A 14,242-nucleotide genomic window follows, 5' to 3' on the forward strand; every position below is an offset into this window, starting at 1 on the left:
AATGGGGCTTGCCTGAGGCACCTGGGTGGGTCTAAAGTAGCCATCAGTGTCTATAAATCAGTCAGTGTGCGTAAGTCATCTGATTATGGAATGCTTGCTAATAAGTTTAATCAAATTCAGCTTGCTCAGATAAAAATAATGCATGTAACATAGATCTGGGAAGCACATACTGCATTCACATGTACTACCGTTTTGGGATTCTAATTGACAAAAAAAAACCTATGTTTCGTTTGTAGATTTCCACTAGACAGTGTCCGAAAAAGCAGATGAGTCATTGCTGCAATCCATCCTTTCCCATGTCTGAAGAGTCCTCCCCACACATGGAAAGGCATATTTGAAGTGTGGAAAACAAGGGCCTTGTGTACAGGGGGGTGGATGAGTGTTTGGCACACAACTCCATGTGCGTTTTTGGTAGCGAAATTCCACAGGTAATGAAAATTCTTTCTTTCAAAAGCAACCCTGATCAAATTATCTCTTTTAAGAAACTCACCCCAAACTACTAGCTGTTTGAAAGATGCCAGAATTAATGGGTTTGGTCACAATGGCAGGAGATGACAGGTTATGCCCAAGAAACTTTAGAGCACAAGTCTATGTGTGTCTAGGCAAAAATAAATTCCCACTGAGTTAAATAGGGTTCATTCTCAGGTAAATGAGTACAGGATTGCCTTATTTAACTAGCTTCTGCATTGATGGCTAAATCATGTGTGCATCACACTCTGAAATCAGTAGACCTAATTACCCAGTTTTACACTGAGTTGCCATGGCCACTGTGGAGAGGAATATTGCAATTAGTCACCCACTACAGAATTACATAAGCTTTCCAAAACTTGTGATCGCGTTGCTAAAGTTCATATTGCTTTGGCTAAGCATAAAAAACAGCAACTTGTAATGATTACCTTAAATGCAAGGCAGGCATTATGGCTCTTAATTTTGTTTCTTTCCTGTCTGGATGCTAATGCAGATAACTCATTCTCACTCATCCACTTGCTCAAAAAAATTGCCCACCTCCTTACTTCTTTGGCTGCTGCTCTGTCAGTGATCTGCTCTCCTCTTTCTCCTTCCTACCCTGATGCCTGGAATGCTGTGGCCGAGACAGTGCCATAGCATGGGTTGCCAGCAACCGGGGCCACACAGTGGCGGTGGATGGATGGGAAACAGATGGAGTACATATCCACATCACCCAGGAGACCACAGCACAGATATAAGAAAAGAAGAGTCATTCCGTAGCCTAGAGAGGTCACTTCCTGGTTCACATGGAGAAGTCATTCTCAACAGAGCCCAGTGACGGAAGCACACAGCTGTATTGAGGCAGCACAAGGTGCTGAAGTTTTGCAGCCCTAACAATTTTATGCCCGGGGCAATCACCGCTGTGCCCCCCCCCATGCTACACCACTGGGATGAGATGCAGTAAATGCTCTATGTGTACTGGACAGCAACACATATCTGGGGAGAGGGGGAGAGGCAGTGACATCCTCCCCCAGGCCGTGTTCTGACACCCGCCTGTCCCCTGCACTGCGAGGTCTGGGATTGTGTCATGCAGTTGTAAAATATGTTAGAACTTATTTACTTGTCCCAATAAGGCCATTTATAAACATGGGGTTTGAATTTATTTATTTTCTGTTGATAGGTGCACAAATTTATTCTACCTGCTGGGTGAAGAATGCCCTCTCAGTTTTGCAGCATCACCAACAAGACCACATTTTTGGCAACATTCTCAGAGGGGTCGGAAGGGGGACCACCAACTTCTCCTTCACAAACAAAGCATCTAGAATGGCACCACTTCATGATGTTGTGGCATTTCAACCAAGAGAAGGGGTAATGGGAAAGGAACATGGTGGCCTGGCTACCCACTAACTGCAAGTGCTCTGTGGTTTTAAGAAAAGATGCTCTCCACCCTCATCTTTACCGATAAGCTCCTCTGCCTTCCCAAATTTTAAAACTTTCACCAGTCCGAAGGTTAATTTTTCTTCCCACTGCTGTCCACTCAAATCCCACTACAGTCAAACCTCGGTTCTCGGACAGCTCTGTTTTTTAACATTTCGACTCCCGAACATCCGACACGGCTTCTGCTTGAGTGCAAGAAGCTCTTGCAACCAATAGGAAGCCGCGCCTTGGTTGTCAGACAGTCTTCCGGAACAGATTACGTTCGACAACCAAGGTTTTACTGTACCTCTGAAAGGCTCAACACAGCTCTAATTATTTTTTAATCTGTTGGCTTGACAGGCAAAATGAACTTTCTTTATCCATCTGATTCTAAAGAAAACCATAAGCTGCTATAAGGGGTTTTTGAATTGCAAATTACAAGTGCATTTGCATGGAAGGAAATTCCTTGTCATTTTTCACCAATACTTTCTACAACTTGAAGGTAGCTACAGCTTTTCAAAACATTTGGCTAGCAAAAGAAAAAGGGGGGGGAGGCCAAGCTGACACTACTAATTTAATTCCACCCCAAACCCAATTTCTTCATTTAGTCTCGTTACACACTATATTTAATTTTGCCCATTGATGCGTAAAGAAAATACGTTTCGGGAATTTGCAAGGAAAACTCCCCACCTCAATCTGTAAATCTTTCTTCGGGGATTATAAAAGAGCTCAAACTGACATGCTGCTTCAGCCTGACGTTGCCGAAAGAAACCATTTTCATTGATGCATTAGCACAAATAATTATCATGCCAGAATAATCTTTTCATATAATCTTTGTTATGGAGTAATAAGAAACAGGAGGAAGGCAAGCAGTTCAGGGGAAGAGGAAAGGGATATGTCGGTGACCCAGGACCCAACCTTGGAGAGGCAGCAACGCAATTTCAAATGTTTCACATACCCCAACCCAAATGCTGGCTGCAAGAGGAGGGAAGGAAGGAGGCAACACATTTGAAACATGTCTCTAGGGACATTGGATTGCTGGTGAATTCCAATACAAGCTGGTCTTATCTGCACTGTCCAGAACCCACATATGGGTTGGAACTTGGTTATTCAGCATCTTTCACACACGTGGAATCATAGATTAGTAGAGTTGGAAGGGACCCCAAAGGCCATATAGTCCAGCCCTCTGAATGTTCCAACACAGTTCTCAACTATGAGAGAGAATTTAACAATTATACAGTGGTATCTTGGTTTACGAATTTAATCCGTTCCGGAAGTCTGTTCTTAAACCATGGCATGCTTTCCCATAGCAAAGGGGACTCAATTTACAAATGGAACACACTCAGCAGGAAGCGAAACATGTTCTGCTTCCAAGGCAAAGTTCACAAACCAAAACACCTACTTCCAGATATGCAGTGTTCTTAATCTAAGTTGTTCATAAACTAAGCTGCTCTTAAACCAAGGTACCACTGTAGTTAAAGTTTTTGATAGAAAAACGTTTTAGAATTGCACAACTATGGACTCAAATGCACATTTCAATGCAGAAACAGATGGATTCCCTCTCCTCAGCCTTCCGCAAGCCAGCTCCTCTACTGTGTGGCAGAAACCTGTTGCCCAGTTCCACACTGCCCCATCTTTTCCTCCACCTGAAATCTGCTTTGGAGGACAAAGAAATTGCATCACCAGCTGCTCCATCTCACCTTTCGTGGGGGAGGAGGGGAGAGATGCTGAGAACAAAGGGGCTGAGTGGGGAAGCTGGGAATGTGAGAGTGAAGGACCAGGAGGTGAAGGAAGCCTCCTCCCACCAACACTTTCCACCCCATTTGTTAAATATCACAGGCTATTAACTAGTTAGAAATATGTGTGGCTGCCACTGGGACTTCCATTCTCCTAACTGCTAAACCATGCAGAGAGTTGTTAGGAGACCGCTGGTCCCCTGACAGAGCTCATGTTCGCAGAATGGTTTAACAGTCAAACTCCCTTCTCAGTTGGGAACTCTGGGAATTGTAGCTCTGTGAAGGGAATAGGGACCTCCTAAGAACCCACAGCAACCTTAACAACCTACAGTTCCCAAGATTCTTTGAGGGAAGCCATGACTGTTTAAAGTGGTATAGTACTTTAAAAAATGTATAGTGCAGATGAGCACCACGATGGGATGTACGTATATGTGTAAGCTGTGCTATGCAATCTGTCTACCAAAAAGGGTGGGGATAGATCATGGTGGGGAAGTTATATGGGCCTTTACACCTCGTCTCATACTATTTCCTACATGGGATCAGGGTCAGGGGTGCATAAACGAAAGGCTCATTTCTCGTTCCCACCACTTATAGTGAATGTGAACCCATCTTTAAAATTCATTTGTTTGGCATTAAAAATGAAAGTCAAAAGAGCTACATTCTTAAGACTGAACTGTAGCCAAATGGTTTTAAAAAATAAAAATCCCTCTCATGGCTAAGGTCAGAATTAGTAGAATTAATTTGACAGAGTTGCTTTGGGGTTTATCTGTACATGCTGAAAATGATATCTGAAAAGCACTTTAAGGCAAACCTCTTGAAAGATTTATGAATATTTCAGGGGAATGTTTTACACATTCTTTCAGTGCGGCCTGACAGATTATTTAAAAAAGAGAAAAATGTTGTAATCATTGTAGAAAATGTGCTCATGAAATACTTGACCCACCATTCCAATTTAATACGGTTCCAGCTCTGAATGGTGTGTAGGAGTGCTGCTTTTTATCCCAGTTTGACTCGTTTGTAATGATCACAAAAAGATGATAGCATGGAAAGTAAACAGAGATCCTTAATAAATGACTTCATTAAAGGAACAAAAAGGACAGTGGTTTTTCAAACAAATGTACCTCTTTTTATATCTAAACGACAGTTATCTTCTGTATTAAAGTGATTCTGTCTCAGCCCAGTCTCCCATTGATCACACTAACACTTTCTGATGTGTATTAAAGCAAGCCAAAAATGTCCTCGATCATTTGTTACACTGAATAATTAGAGTTGTGTTCTGTGCTATACATCAGTGGAGCCCAGAAGCATCTGAATCATGTTCCAAAATGTTTACAATCTCTTTTATACACTGAATAAGATGTATATTCAGCAGGGCTGCAGAGAAAATTTGCTATTTATAATAAATGGGAAATACACAATGCAAACTTGATGGGCTACTGTGAATAGACTCCACAGGGGAAAACACACACACACACACTGGTATTTAAGAAACTATTGCAAACAAGAGATTAATTAATAGCACTCAGGAAGAGGCTTGCATAAATAGAAAACCCAGAAGGGACCGAGACTGATAAAATAAATACAGCTATGGAAGCAATGGGAAGGAATATCTGTCCCCCCACCGATTTCCTAGTGAAAAATTCTCCTCTTAAAGTTGTTATCTGTCCCTGCAGGGAACACCTACAGATCAAACAGCACCTTCAGGAAGGAAAAGTGATTTTCATCAAGAAAAATGGTGGGTAGAGGAGACAGACTAACCACCTGCCCCAGTGGTCCCACAGTGGCTTTTAACAAGAAATCAAAGAGATGGTGATCCAATCACAGATCTCCATTGACTCATCTACCTTTAGCCTCACCCATTAAAACTAACCCATTAGCTAACACTGGAATGGATTAAGCCAATGGTCCCTAAACTTTTCTTTCCCACTTGAAAATTGCTAAGGATCTTGGCAGATAACTCAATGATTTATCTGCCTGTTGCAGGAACTGTAACACACGGTGCTAAATCCTGTATGGTTTTTAATTTCCTTTTTGCAGACATGCCATGAATGAAGGAACATAGTTTGGGAATCCCTGGACTGATCCACATCTTCATAAACCTTACAGCTCTAGACTTAAAAACAAACATAATATTTCAATGAATGTCATCCTACTTATTGAACCGACCTGGACCCTGTGATCATCATCTGAAGCCCTTCTTCATGTGCCTTCTCCACAAAAGGTCTGGATAGTGGCAACACTAGAGTGGGCCTTTTCTGTGGTGGCTCCCCACTTGTGTAATGCTCTCCCCAGGGAGGTTCACCTGGCACCTTCATTACACATCTTCAGGCACCAGGCAATAAACGTTTCTCTGTAATCAAGCCATGGGCTGATTAAAATTCTATGGACTTTAAAATGTGCTTGTGGGAGAGGGAAAATTGGTTTGTTTTTGTTTTATTATGTATTTTGTGTTCTCATTTTGTATTTTTATGTTGTGAACCGCCCTGTGATCTTTGGATGAAGACCTCTATACAAATTTAATAAATAATAATAATAATGCATATTGCTTTTCAGCAGAAGCATGTTGTTTCCTTACAACCTCAAAAAAATGTAAACCACAAAAGCAGACTTCAGTTTCTTTTCTTATATTTTATGTATCAAAACACAGGTGCTGATACACAGTATGTCAAAAATCTTAAAGAATATTCTGTGTATATGAGAAAGGAGTGTAACATTTTTCTCCTTCCCACAAAAAAAAAAGGTTTCTGAAGCTACATACATTTTACACTGAAATTCAGCAACTTGCCTCTCATGTCTTGTATCAGTGTAAGAGTCATCCTCTCTCCTTTAAGACCATAAATGTTTTCAGTCACCAAAAGCCTAGAATGTAAACTTCAAGGTACCCAGTGGATTATTGGAAAGAGATAGGCAAACATTAGAAGGGAGAATTAAAACAACAACAACATGATCCTCTCTTAATTTACTGCAGCCCTGGGCAAACTAAATTGTATGTTGACAGCTTCCATATGTGTTTTGTTGCTCTTTGGACCTACAATTCAATATAAAATGTGGTTTTAGCAGAAAATCAGCTACATTTCATTCAGAAATGATGCTTATGATACAAAATATCATTTTTAAAAAATGGATTCCAATGCCATGTGGCCTTTTGTACTTTTCTCAGCATTATCGGGGGAGAAACATGAACTATAACAACCAGACATTTTCCCATAGAATAGATGTTCTCAATATATGGTTATTTCATACCACATATTTTTCTTTCCTGCTCCTAGTATAACAAAGGATTTACAGTTAAGAGCCACAATCCCAAAGGAAAGCCATAAGGAATTTGTTTTAATTCAACAAGACTTAAGGACCAAAGCTCACAGCAAAAGTGAAATCTAGGTTACACAGACAATGTTGCAACTGGGAGAGGCAGTCCCTGGCTTTTGTCAACAGTATGAGACAAGCTAACCAGTGATCTGGGTGTGTGGTAAAGCCTACATTCAGGGCAGAGTGCATGCCTATTTGCATACTAGATCATGTCAACCCACGTTTCTCTGTGCTCAAAAGACTGCAAAAACTAGCACCAAAAGCCCTCCAGCACCACATCAGATATATTTCAGTGGAACCTGCTTCTGTTTCCCTTTTGCATGAATGGACACTTCAATTGCTTGAAATTTCATTTAAAGATTAGGTAAAACTGATGGAATGTTGTTGTTGTTTTTCCAAAGGCCCTTTCACAGGACCACTGTACCTGTGGTGGCTCACAAAAATGCCTGTCTGGTTCAGCTTCTTGTCAGTTGCCTGGGGTCACCGGCCACAACAGGATCAATCTATTTCCATATGTGAGTTTTAATTACCTTTTCTGATCATGTTATAAAGCACATTAACCTGCTCAGAGGTTTTTAAGCAGCAAGCACAGGCCCAATTGCTGTGTGCGTTGGACCAAAGTCAACAGTACATTTTTTTTCTCTTTACTGAGGTTTTCTTTTGTCTATTAATTTGAACCGTCAGGATTTCCAATGGTAGCACCAAAACCAAAAATAGAGTTTTCAGTTTGTGTTCTGGCAATGCAATCATTTGACTCCTTTGGTAGTATCTATACTAACATATTATACTGACCTTATTCCTAGCTAGCCTATTGGAGTTTATTTGGGCTTTGAGCCATTACCTTTCTTTGTAAGTGATTAATTAGGGTTGCCGTATTTCAATAAGTGAACTTTCTTTTTGGCAAGGAGAAGTTTTTGAGAAATTTTTTTAAGGAAATTCACCAAATTCTGCACTTCTGACATTTAAGTGATTTGCGCCCGGACACCGTTTCTGACGGCCAAATCCTGGCTATGTCCATAAAACTCCAGACATATGGCAAACCTAAATTAATACTTAGATCGTATAGGCAAAGGGTCCCCGTTTACATGAATTCAGTTGCACTGCCATAATCCTGCACTAATCAAAGCCACTGCCCAGACATGATGCAAGTGCATGTCTGAATTGCAGCAAAAGTAGGACATTCTGCATGTGTTCCCTGCATCAGTGAAAACACCATGACTTGCAATGTTGTACTCAGTGCTATTTTTCTATTTTTTAAAAAAAGTGCTGGAGCTCACTATGAACACCTCCCTTATAATGGCAATGGTGCCCATCTGAGAAGTGCTGCAACTGAGTTCCATCAAGTTCAGGATTTAAAAATCTGTGGTTGTACTGGTGAAAGAGCCACTGAATTTTGTACACTGTCTCCAAGGCTACTGTAATATCTTTTATCCAATATATCATGTGCCAGGGAACTGCTGGGTTAGACCAGGATGGGAAAATCGGTCGTTTTGTTTTCTCTCTATTTCCCATTTGTTTTCTCTCTATTTCCCATTTTTTCCAGCCTTAAGTTCAGTTTTCCAAGGTTCCACATCAGCTTATGATTAGCATTAATTGCTAAAATTGATTAGCATTTTTTTCTGCATTTCTAATATACACATTTTCTATCCAATTTTGTCATCCAGATATATAGATTGCAACAATCTCTGATACTCTGTTTCCCTAAGAAGAAGAGTTTGGATTTGATATCCCGCTTTAATGCTACCCTAAGGAGTCTCAAAGCAGCTAACAATCTCCTTTCCCTTCCTCCCCCACAACAAAGACTCTGTGAGGTGAGTGGGGCTGAGAGACTTCAGAGAAGTGTGACTATCCCAAGGTCACCCAGCAGCTGCATGTGGAGGAGTGGGGAAGCGAACCCAGTTCACCAGATTACAAGACTACCGCTCTTAACCACTACACTACACTGGCTCTCTAACCCCAATACCGATGGTGTTGTCAGGTCATTTCTTCTAACGCATTGCCTCTTTAATTATACATTTAATTTTTATTCCACCCTTTCACCCAAAGGAGTTCAGGGTGGCAAATTGTAGGCAAATTTCAAACAATGCTTGCAGACCTTACATCAGTAAGTGAAATAAATGCAGTATTTCCCCATTACCAGAAGAATCAGTCCAGCTTACTTCGGCTATTAAGAGCTCTGTGTGCATTTCTGTTATTCCCAATCAGCCCTCCCTCCTTGCACATTGCAGGTTGCTCATGATCTGGACCAAGAGGAAGCGAGAGAGAGAAAGTTGCTGTTAAGCCCAGTAGGGCTTCCTTGTCATGTGGCCATTGGACGTTCACATGGAGGATTGTAATATAATCACAGGGCAAGAGAGTATACAGTCCATAAAATTTGTATAATTCATGGACCTTATGCAGCATAGATATCTACTCTGCCCAGGTAAATATAGTATAGTTCATAAGGGAGTCAGTAACTGGAAGCCCCAGTATAAAACCTGGCCTTCTAATAGTTGCAGTCTTCCCCATCCCCTGCCCCAAGAAGGAGAGCAAAGAGATCTGTGGAAGGAGGCCTGATTATGGAAATGAAACTTGCTAGCTGGCTGCTGTGCAGGAGTCAGAGGTTCAAGGATAGGTCTTGTCCCTCCAGCACCTTAGAGTGGCCACCCAACAAAATCAGTGGCTGGCTTGGGATCTATGCTACATATAAAACCAGCTTCATAACACCTCTGTCAGTCATCACCAGAAATGTGCTGCTTTGGCACAGTAATACATGATGCAAAGGATCTGTATGGTAAGTGGTTACACATGTCAGTCAGATTCCCACGTGGAGTCACATGAATTATGTTTACAGAGTCTTTCACACATTCTAAAATGTAGAGCATCCCACAAGTGTGTAAATGACAGGAAAACCACCAAAAAATGAAAGAAAAATATCTATTTTGGAATGAGGTATGTAAATGTAGCTTACCATCCATCATTTCTGCACAGAGCTGCAATCCTAAATTATTCTGTGGATTAATCACCCAGTGATTGCTGGTCACGGTGATGTCAAACACAAGCCAGCCAACGTCAAATGCTTGAGCCCGTCTTGTATCTAACAGAAACAGGTCTGCGTCCCTAGTTTAGAAAATAAAGAGATAACATTTAGAAATTAAAAGTAAATTATGTCTTGGATTTAGTCTTTGCTTCTGCCAGTAAAGCGTTTGTCCTGGCGTTGCAACAGCAATGCTGAAAATGGATGCATGACAGCACTGACATTTCTTTTGGAAATAAAGGCTGTGGCCCACAAACCAGAGAACTTCAATCTTAGTTGTCGTCGGTGATTCATAAACACTCTTCATTTCTCTTAAGGGTAATCTTTTCTGTATTGTGTCTGTTAGCTGCGTTCTGCTAGTTCCATGTAATATATATGCAATGAAGAATTCCAGTGTGTACATGAAACATCTATCTTTGATGGAGCAGAGGCTTCTATCAGTGAAATGGAGGCAATTTTCTCACTCCTTCTGCATTTCCACACATCTCCCCTCCCTCATCAGTTCCATGATTATTGAGGGATCCTTCAGAACCATATGCAGGTGGAGGGACGAATCAATCAAACTTGCCTCCTTCCCTGTTACACTGCTGGAAACCTCTGCTGGATCAAGGAGCCTTCTGTCGGTGCACAAAGGATGTCATTGGACACAATCCATAGAAAATAACAGAAAAGCCCTGCACGCATCAGGCTTTTGAACATGCCAATGGTATTTTGAGCAGTTCCCCCCTCCCAATGATTATTAGGAGAAAAGTTATATATTTATTTGGTTTACTGAGGGGGCCAATGAAAACCACACTGAAAATCAGGTCAGTTAATCTAGATAGGACTTGTAGACATTTAGGGCCTCAACAGCAAAATCTTTTCCAAACTCGGTCAGTAGTTTAGATGTTTTAGCTCTATAGCTCACAGATATTTCTGGAAACACCAAACCTAAAGATCATCACTTCGCCCACTTCTTACTAATGGAATATTTGCATTAAAAATTACTTATGGTGAGGAGCGTGGATGTGGCAAATCTAATCTTAAAAGTTCATTCATGGCTTAATATGCCCAACAAGCTATTCCACTCACACAAAAAGTCTTATACAGTGTATAGATTAAGAAAGTAAATGTAGCTCTTGGTTCTGTAAAAATAAATAAGAGTTGAGCCATATAGTATATCCCTTGTTGCAGTTAAATTAAACTTGGCTTGTCGTATTCATATTTCAGGGCAATGTGTGTTTTTCAAAACTAGCCATTTAAATTGTGCATGTAATTCCTACATTTGCTCATCCATAACGGTTAACTTAACTAATCATTTACATGATGAAATTGGAAAATTGGATACCTGTGAATTTTCCTTCTGGCACCCTCCCTGGGCAGCAGTACAACAGATGGGTTGTTCAAGCTTCCAACCACTAGGAGAAAAAGACTCCAGGTAGAGGCTGAAAACAGACATGCTGGTATTAGGAACCACGGCTCTGTTTTGAATCCAGATCTATATAACCTATTTTTCCAAACTTGCCAGGCTGTGTGGGTATGATGTAAAAGGCACTTGCTGGGCTCACATGGACTTTGTCCAGGGCTTAAATGAAACTACACACTGTGCAGAGGTACAAAAGAATAAGTGTTAAGAGCTGGGTTGAACTTTCCCCTTCATACTTCACAGAAAGCCTAGCATCCCCTTCTAAACGGCAAATGAAATGCCATAGCACCAGCTTCTATTTATTCCCACAATTACGCACAGAAGCTTTAAGTTCTGAGCACACACCCCTGGGAGAAAAATGCAAAGTTCTGTGGTGATTTAGGCCTATTTTTTTTAATGAGGTGAGAAACCTGTGCTTGGGCTATACCTCCTCAGGCTGCAGATTGGAGGAGGGGTGTCACATGCTCCTCATAAACACCTAGCATCTCAAGCTTCTAGCCTAGCCATCCCATAAACATGCTTGTTTTCTAAGTGCAGGGAGCGTTTCTGTGTGAAGTATTAAATAATGTGTGCCCTCCTTCAACTACTGTTAGAAGCGGTACAGTTCAGTTACCACCTCAGTGAGGGTTCAAGTTCCACATGATGCCACAATCTCCTGATTGATTTTGTTTTATGTATGCATGTATTTTTACTAGATTTCTGGCTGCACAGGGTGAAGAATGCTTAGTCCTTTCTCATGCGTAGTCATTTCTGGAGGTAGTTCTAGTGATCAGACTCACCCTTCTAAAGTTGTATTGCCATCCATGAGGTGGGGATGGGTCATTTTGGGTACCTGCATTCACATGCATGCAGGCACACACAAACACACACACTTGGAAAAGTATAGCTCAATTTATTCTTCATCCAGTGCACTCCTGCTCCTAGTTTGGGAACTGGTGTCCACACAAGGTTAGCCATGATCCCTATCTATCCTGTAGTGTCCTGTAGAATGACCTAGCTGTGTTTTAAGCCTGTAATGTATACACATCCCATGTTGGGGGTAATTGTGATTTTTAAAAGGGCATATGAGGAAAGACATACTCCTTCCTCCATTGCCACTCCTGGAATAAAATTTGCCACTCTCAACAAGCATGCCGAGTTTCTGAACCCAACATACTACAACAAATATGAAAATGCTGAGGAGAATCATAACAATCTGAGGAAAAGACTACTTCATTAACATGAAAACACTGCCATGATCCAAGAAATGCCAGTGACAGGTGGGATGGAAATCTGTCCAGGTAAGGGATCTTAAAAGGAAAATTCACAGGTAATACCTTTTTTAAAAATTTTCCATTCATATGTACGTTTACTATTCCAGATGAACATGAAGAATGGCATGGCCCCTTGGCAGACAAGAGTCAGAGTGTGACTTACAGAGCAGAACTGAATATTTATGTTGAGTCGCTGATGTTGACAGTTCCAGTTAATATGATAAGTAATGCTCAGATATATTGTGAATAGGTTGCACAGCCACTGTACCCATTTAAGCAGGATTCTGTAAGCAGAAGTTTCCTGAGATAGTCTGCACCAGCAAGGATCAAAATGTGACAAATGTGTTATCTGATTTGCCTTTGAGTCAAATTGCCAGCAGCTATCTCCTAGCCATGAAACGAGCCTTGTCAGTGGTTTACGTTGAAATGATACCAGGTCATGATCTAGGGTTCGGATGTCTTACAGAGGTCGGTCACATACCACTATGAAATTCTAAAGCAAAACATGATTCAGGAGGAAAGGGCAACCCTTCATTTCCACCCTGGTTTACTTGCCTCATGCAGCACAATCCTATGTATGTTTAGTTAGAATTAAGTCCCACTGTGTTCAGTGGAATGTAATCCCTAGTTTGTGTGCTTAGGATTTAAGGAATGGAAGTATTCCTCTGCTGGAATGTGTGCAGATAAATAAACACAACCGAAATTCTGACACTTAGGCTGCAATTCTATCCACACTTACCTGTGAGTAAGCACCACTAAGCATAGCAGAACTTGCTCAGGAGTAAACAGATAGTAGGGGTAGGGAATGAATTTGATTCAGTTCACATTGAAAGGCAAACCTAACTAATTTTCACTTTCTGAAACAATACAGAAACTGAAATATAGCCACTGCTCTAAATTCACACTTTGCAGAATTTTGCGGTGCAGTTCTCCAGCCGAATAATTGTGTTTAATAAAGCATGCATAAAAATGCATATACTGTAGTGGTCAAAACAGTATTATGTTACACAAAATGATAAAAATGTGTATATTACATTAGGCAAAATTACATATAAAATGAGGGGAGAGGTTCACCATGAGGCAGGGTTTAGAATTTAGATGGTATGCCAAGTCAAATGTTGGCTTGGATCAGTGCAGCGCAGGAGCAAAAATAGCCACTGGACTCCCTGTACTGCTTATCACATTGTCTATATGCCAATAAAGGTTTGAGATTGAAGTGGGGGGAGTTACACTTATTTTCAGGAGCTCACACATTCATGAGGTCCTCATAAGCCATAGTTTGGCTTTCCATGTCATCTGAAGCAGGTCACTGCCTCACTTGCATACATCCCAGGCGCATAGAGAAGAGATTCAGCTCTCTTGCTGCTGCAAATGGAAAAATAATTTGAAAAAGAAGGCACCTGTTTGGATACTCCTTGATTATCTGATAAATGCTAATCTTAATGGTTTCATTTTCAAATCGACTGTAACTTCGATCCTTGTAAATCCGGAATTCAGCTGCCGTCACTGCTTCTCCGTGAGGAATCTGAGTCAAGTCAAATCGAAATTCTTTGTAATGCCTTCGTTGGTGGGAAAAGTCCTTGTCCCTTTCAACTGTGAAAATGAAACAATGAAAAAAAAAATGCATATCCCATGGTTAATTCAGGATTCATTGTACATT

The 14,242-nt window shown here is 40.9% G+C and overlaps 1 protein-coding gene across 2 annotated transcripts in view; it reads right to left on the reverse strand.

The window, feature by feature from the left end:
• BMP5 (bone morphogenetic protein 5) overlaps positions 1-14,242 on the reverse strand; it is a 56,054-nt gene that overhangs the window by 15,016 nt on the left and 26,796 nt on the right. For both annotated transcript variants that reach the window (XM_081187135.1, XM_081187134.1), the window contains 2 exons: positions 13,983-14,175; positions 9,859-10,007 (listed from right to left, as the gene is read on the reverse strand). In XM_081187135.1, the coding sequence (XP_081043261.1) occupies positions 9,859-10,007; positions 13,983-14,175 (342 nt within the window). The remainder of the gene's footprint in view (positions 1-9,858; positions 10,008-13,982; positions 14,176-14,242) is intronic.

This window comes from Podarcis bocagei (genome assembly GCF_964188305.1).
Source record: "Podarcis bocagei genome assembly, chromosome: 3".
Taxonomy (NCBI): Eukaryota; Metazoa; Chordata; class Lepidosauria; order Squamata; family Lacertidae; genus Podarcis; species Podarcis bocagei.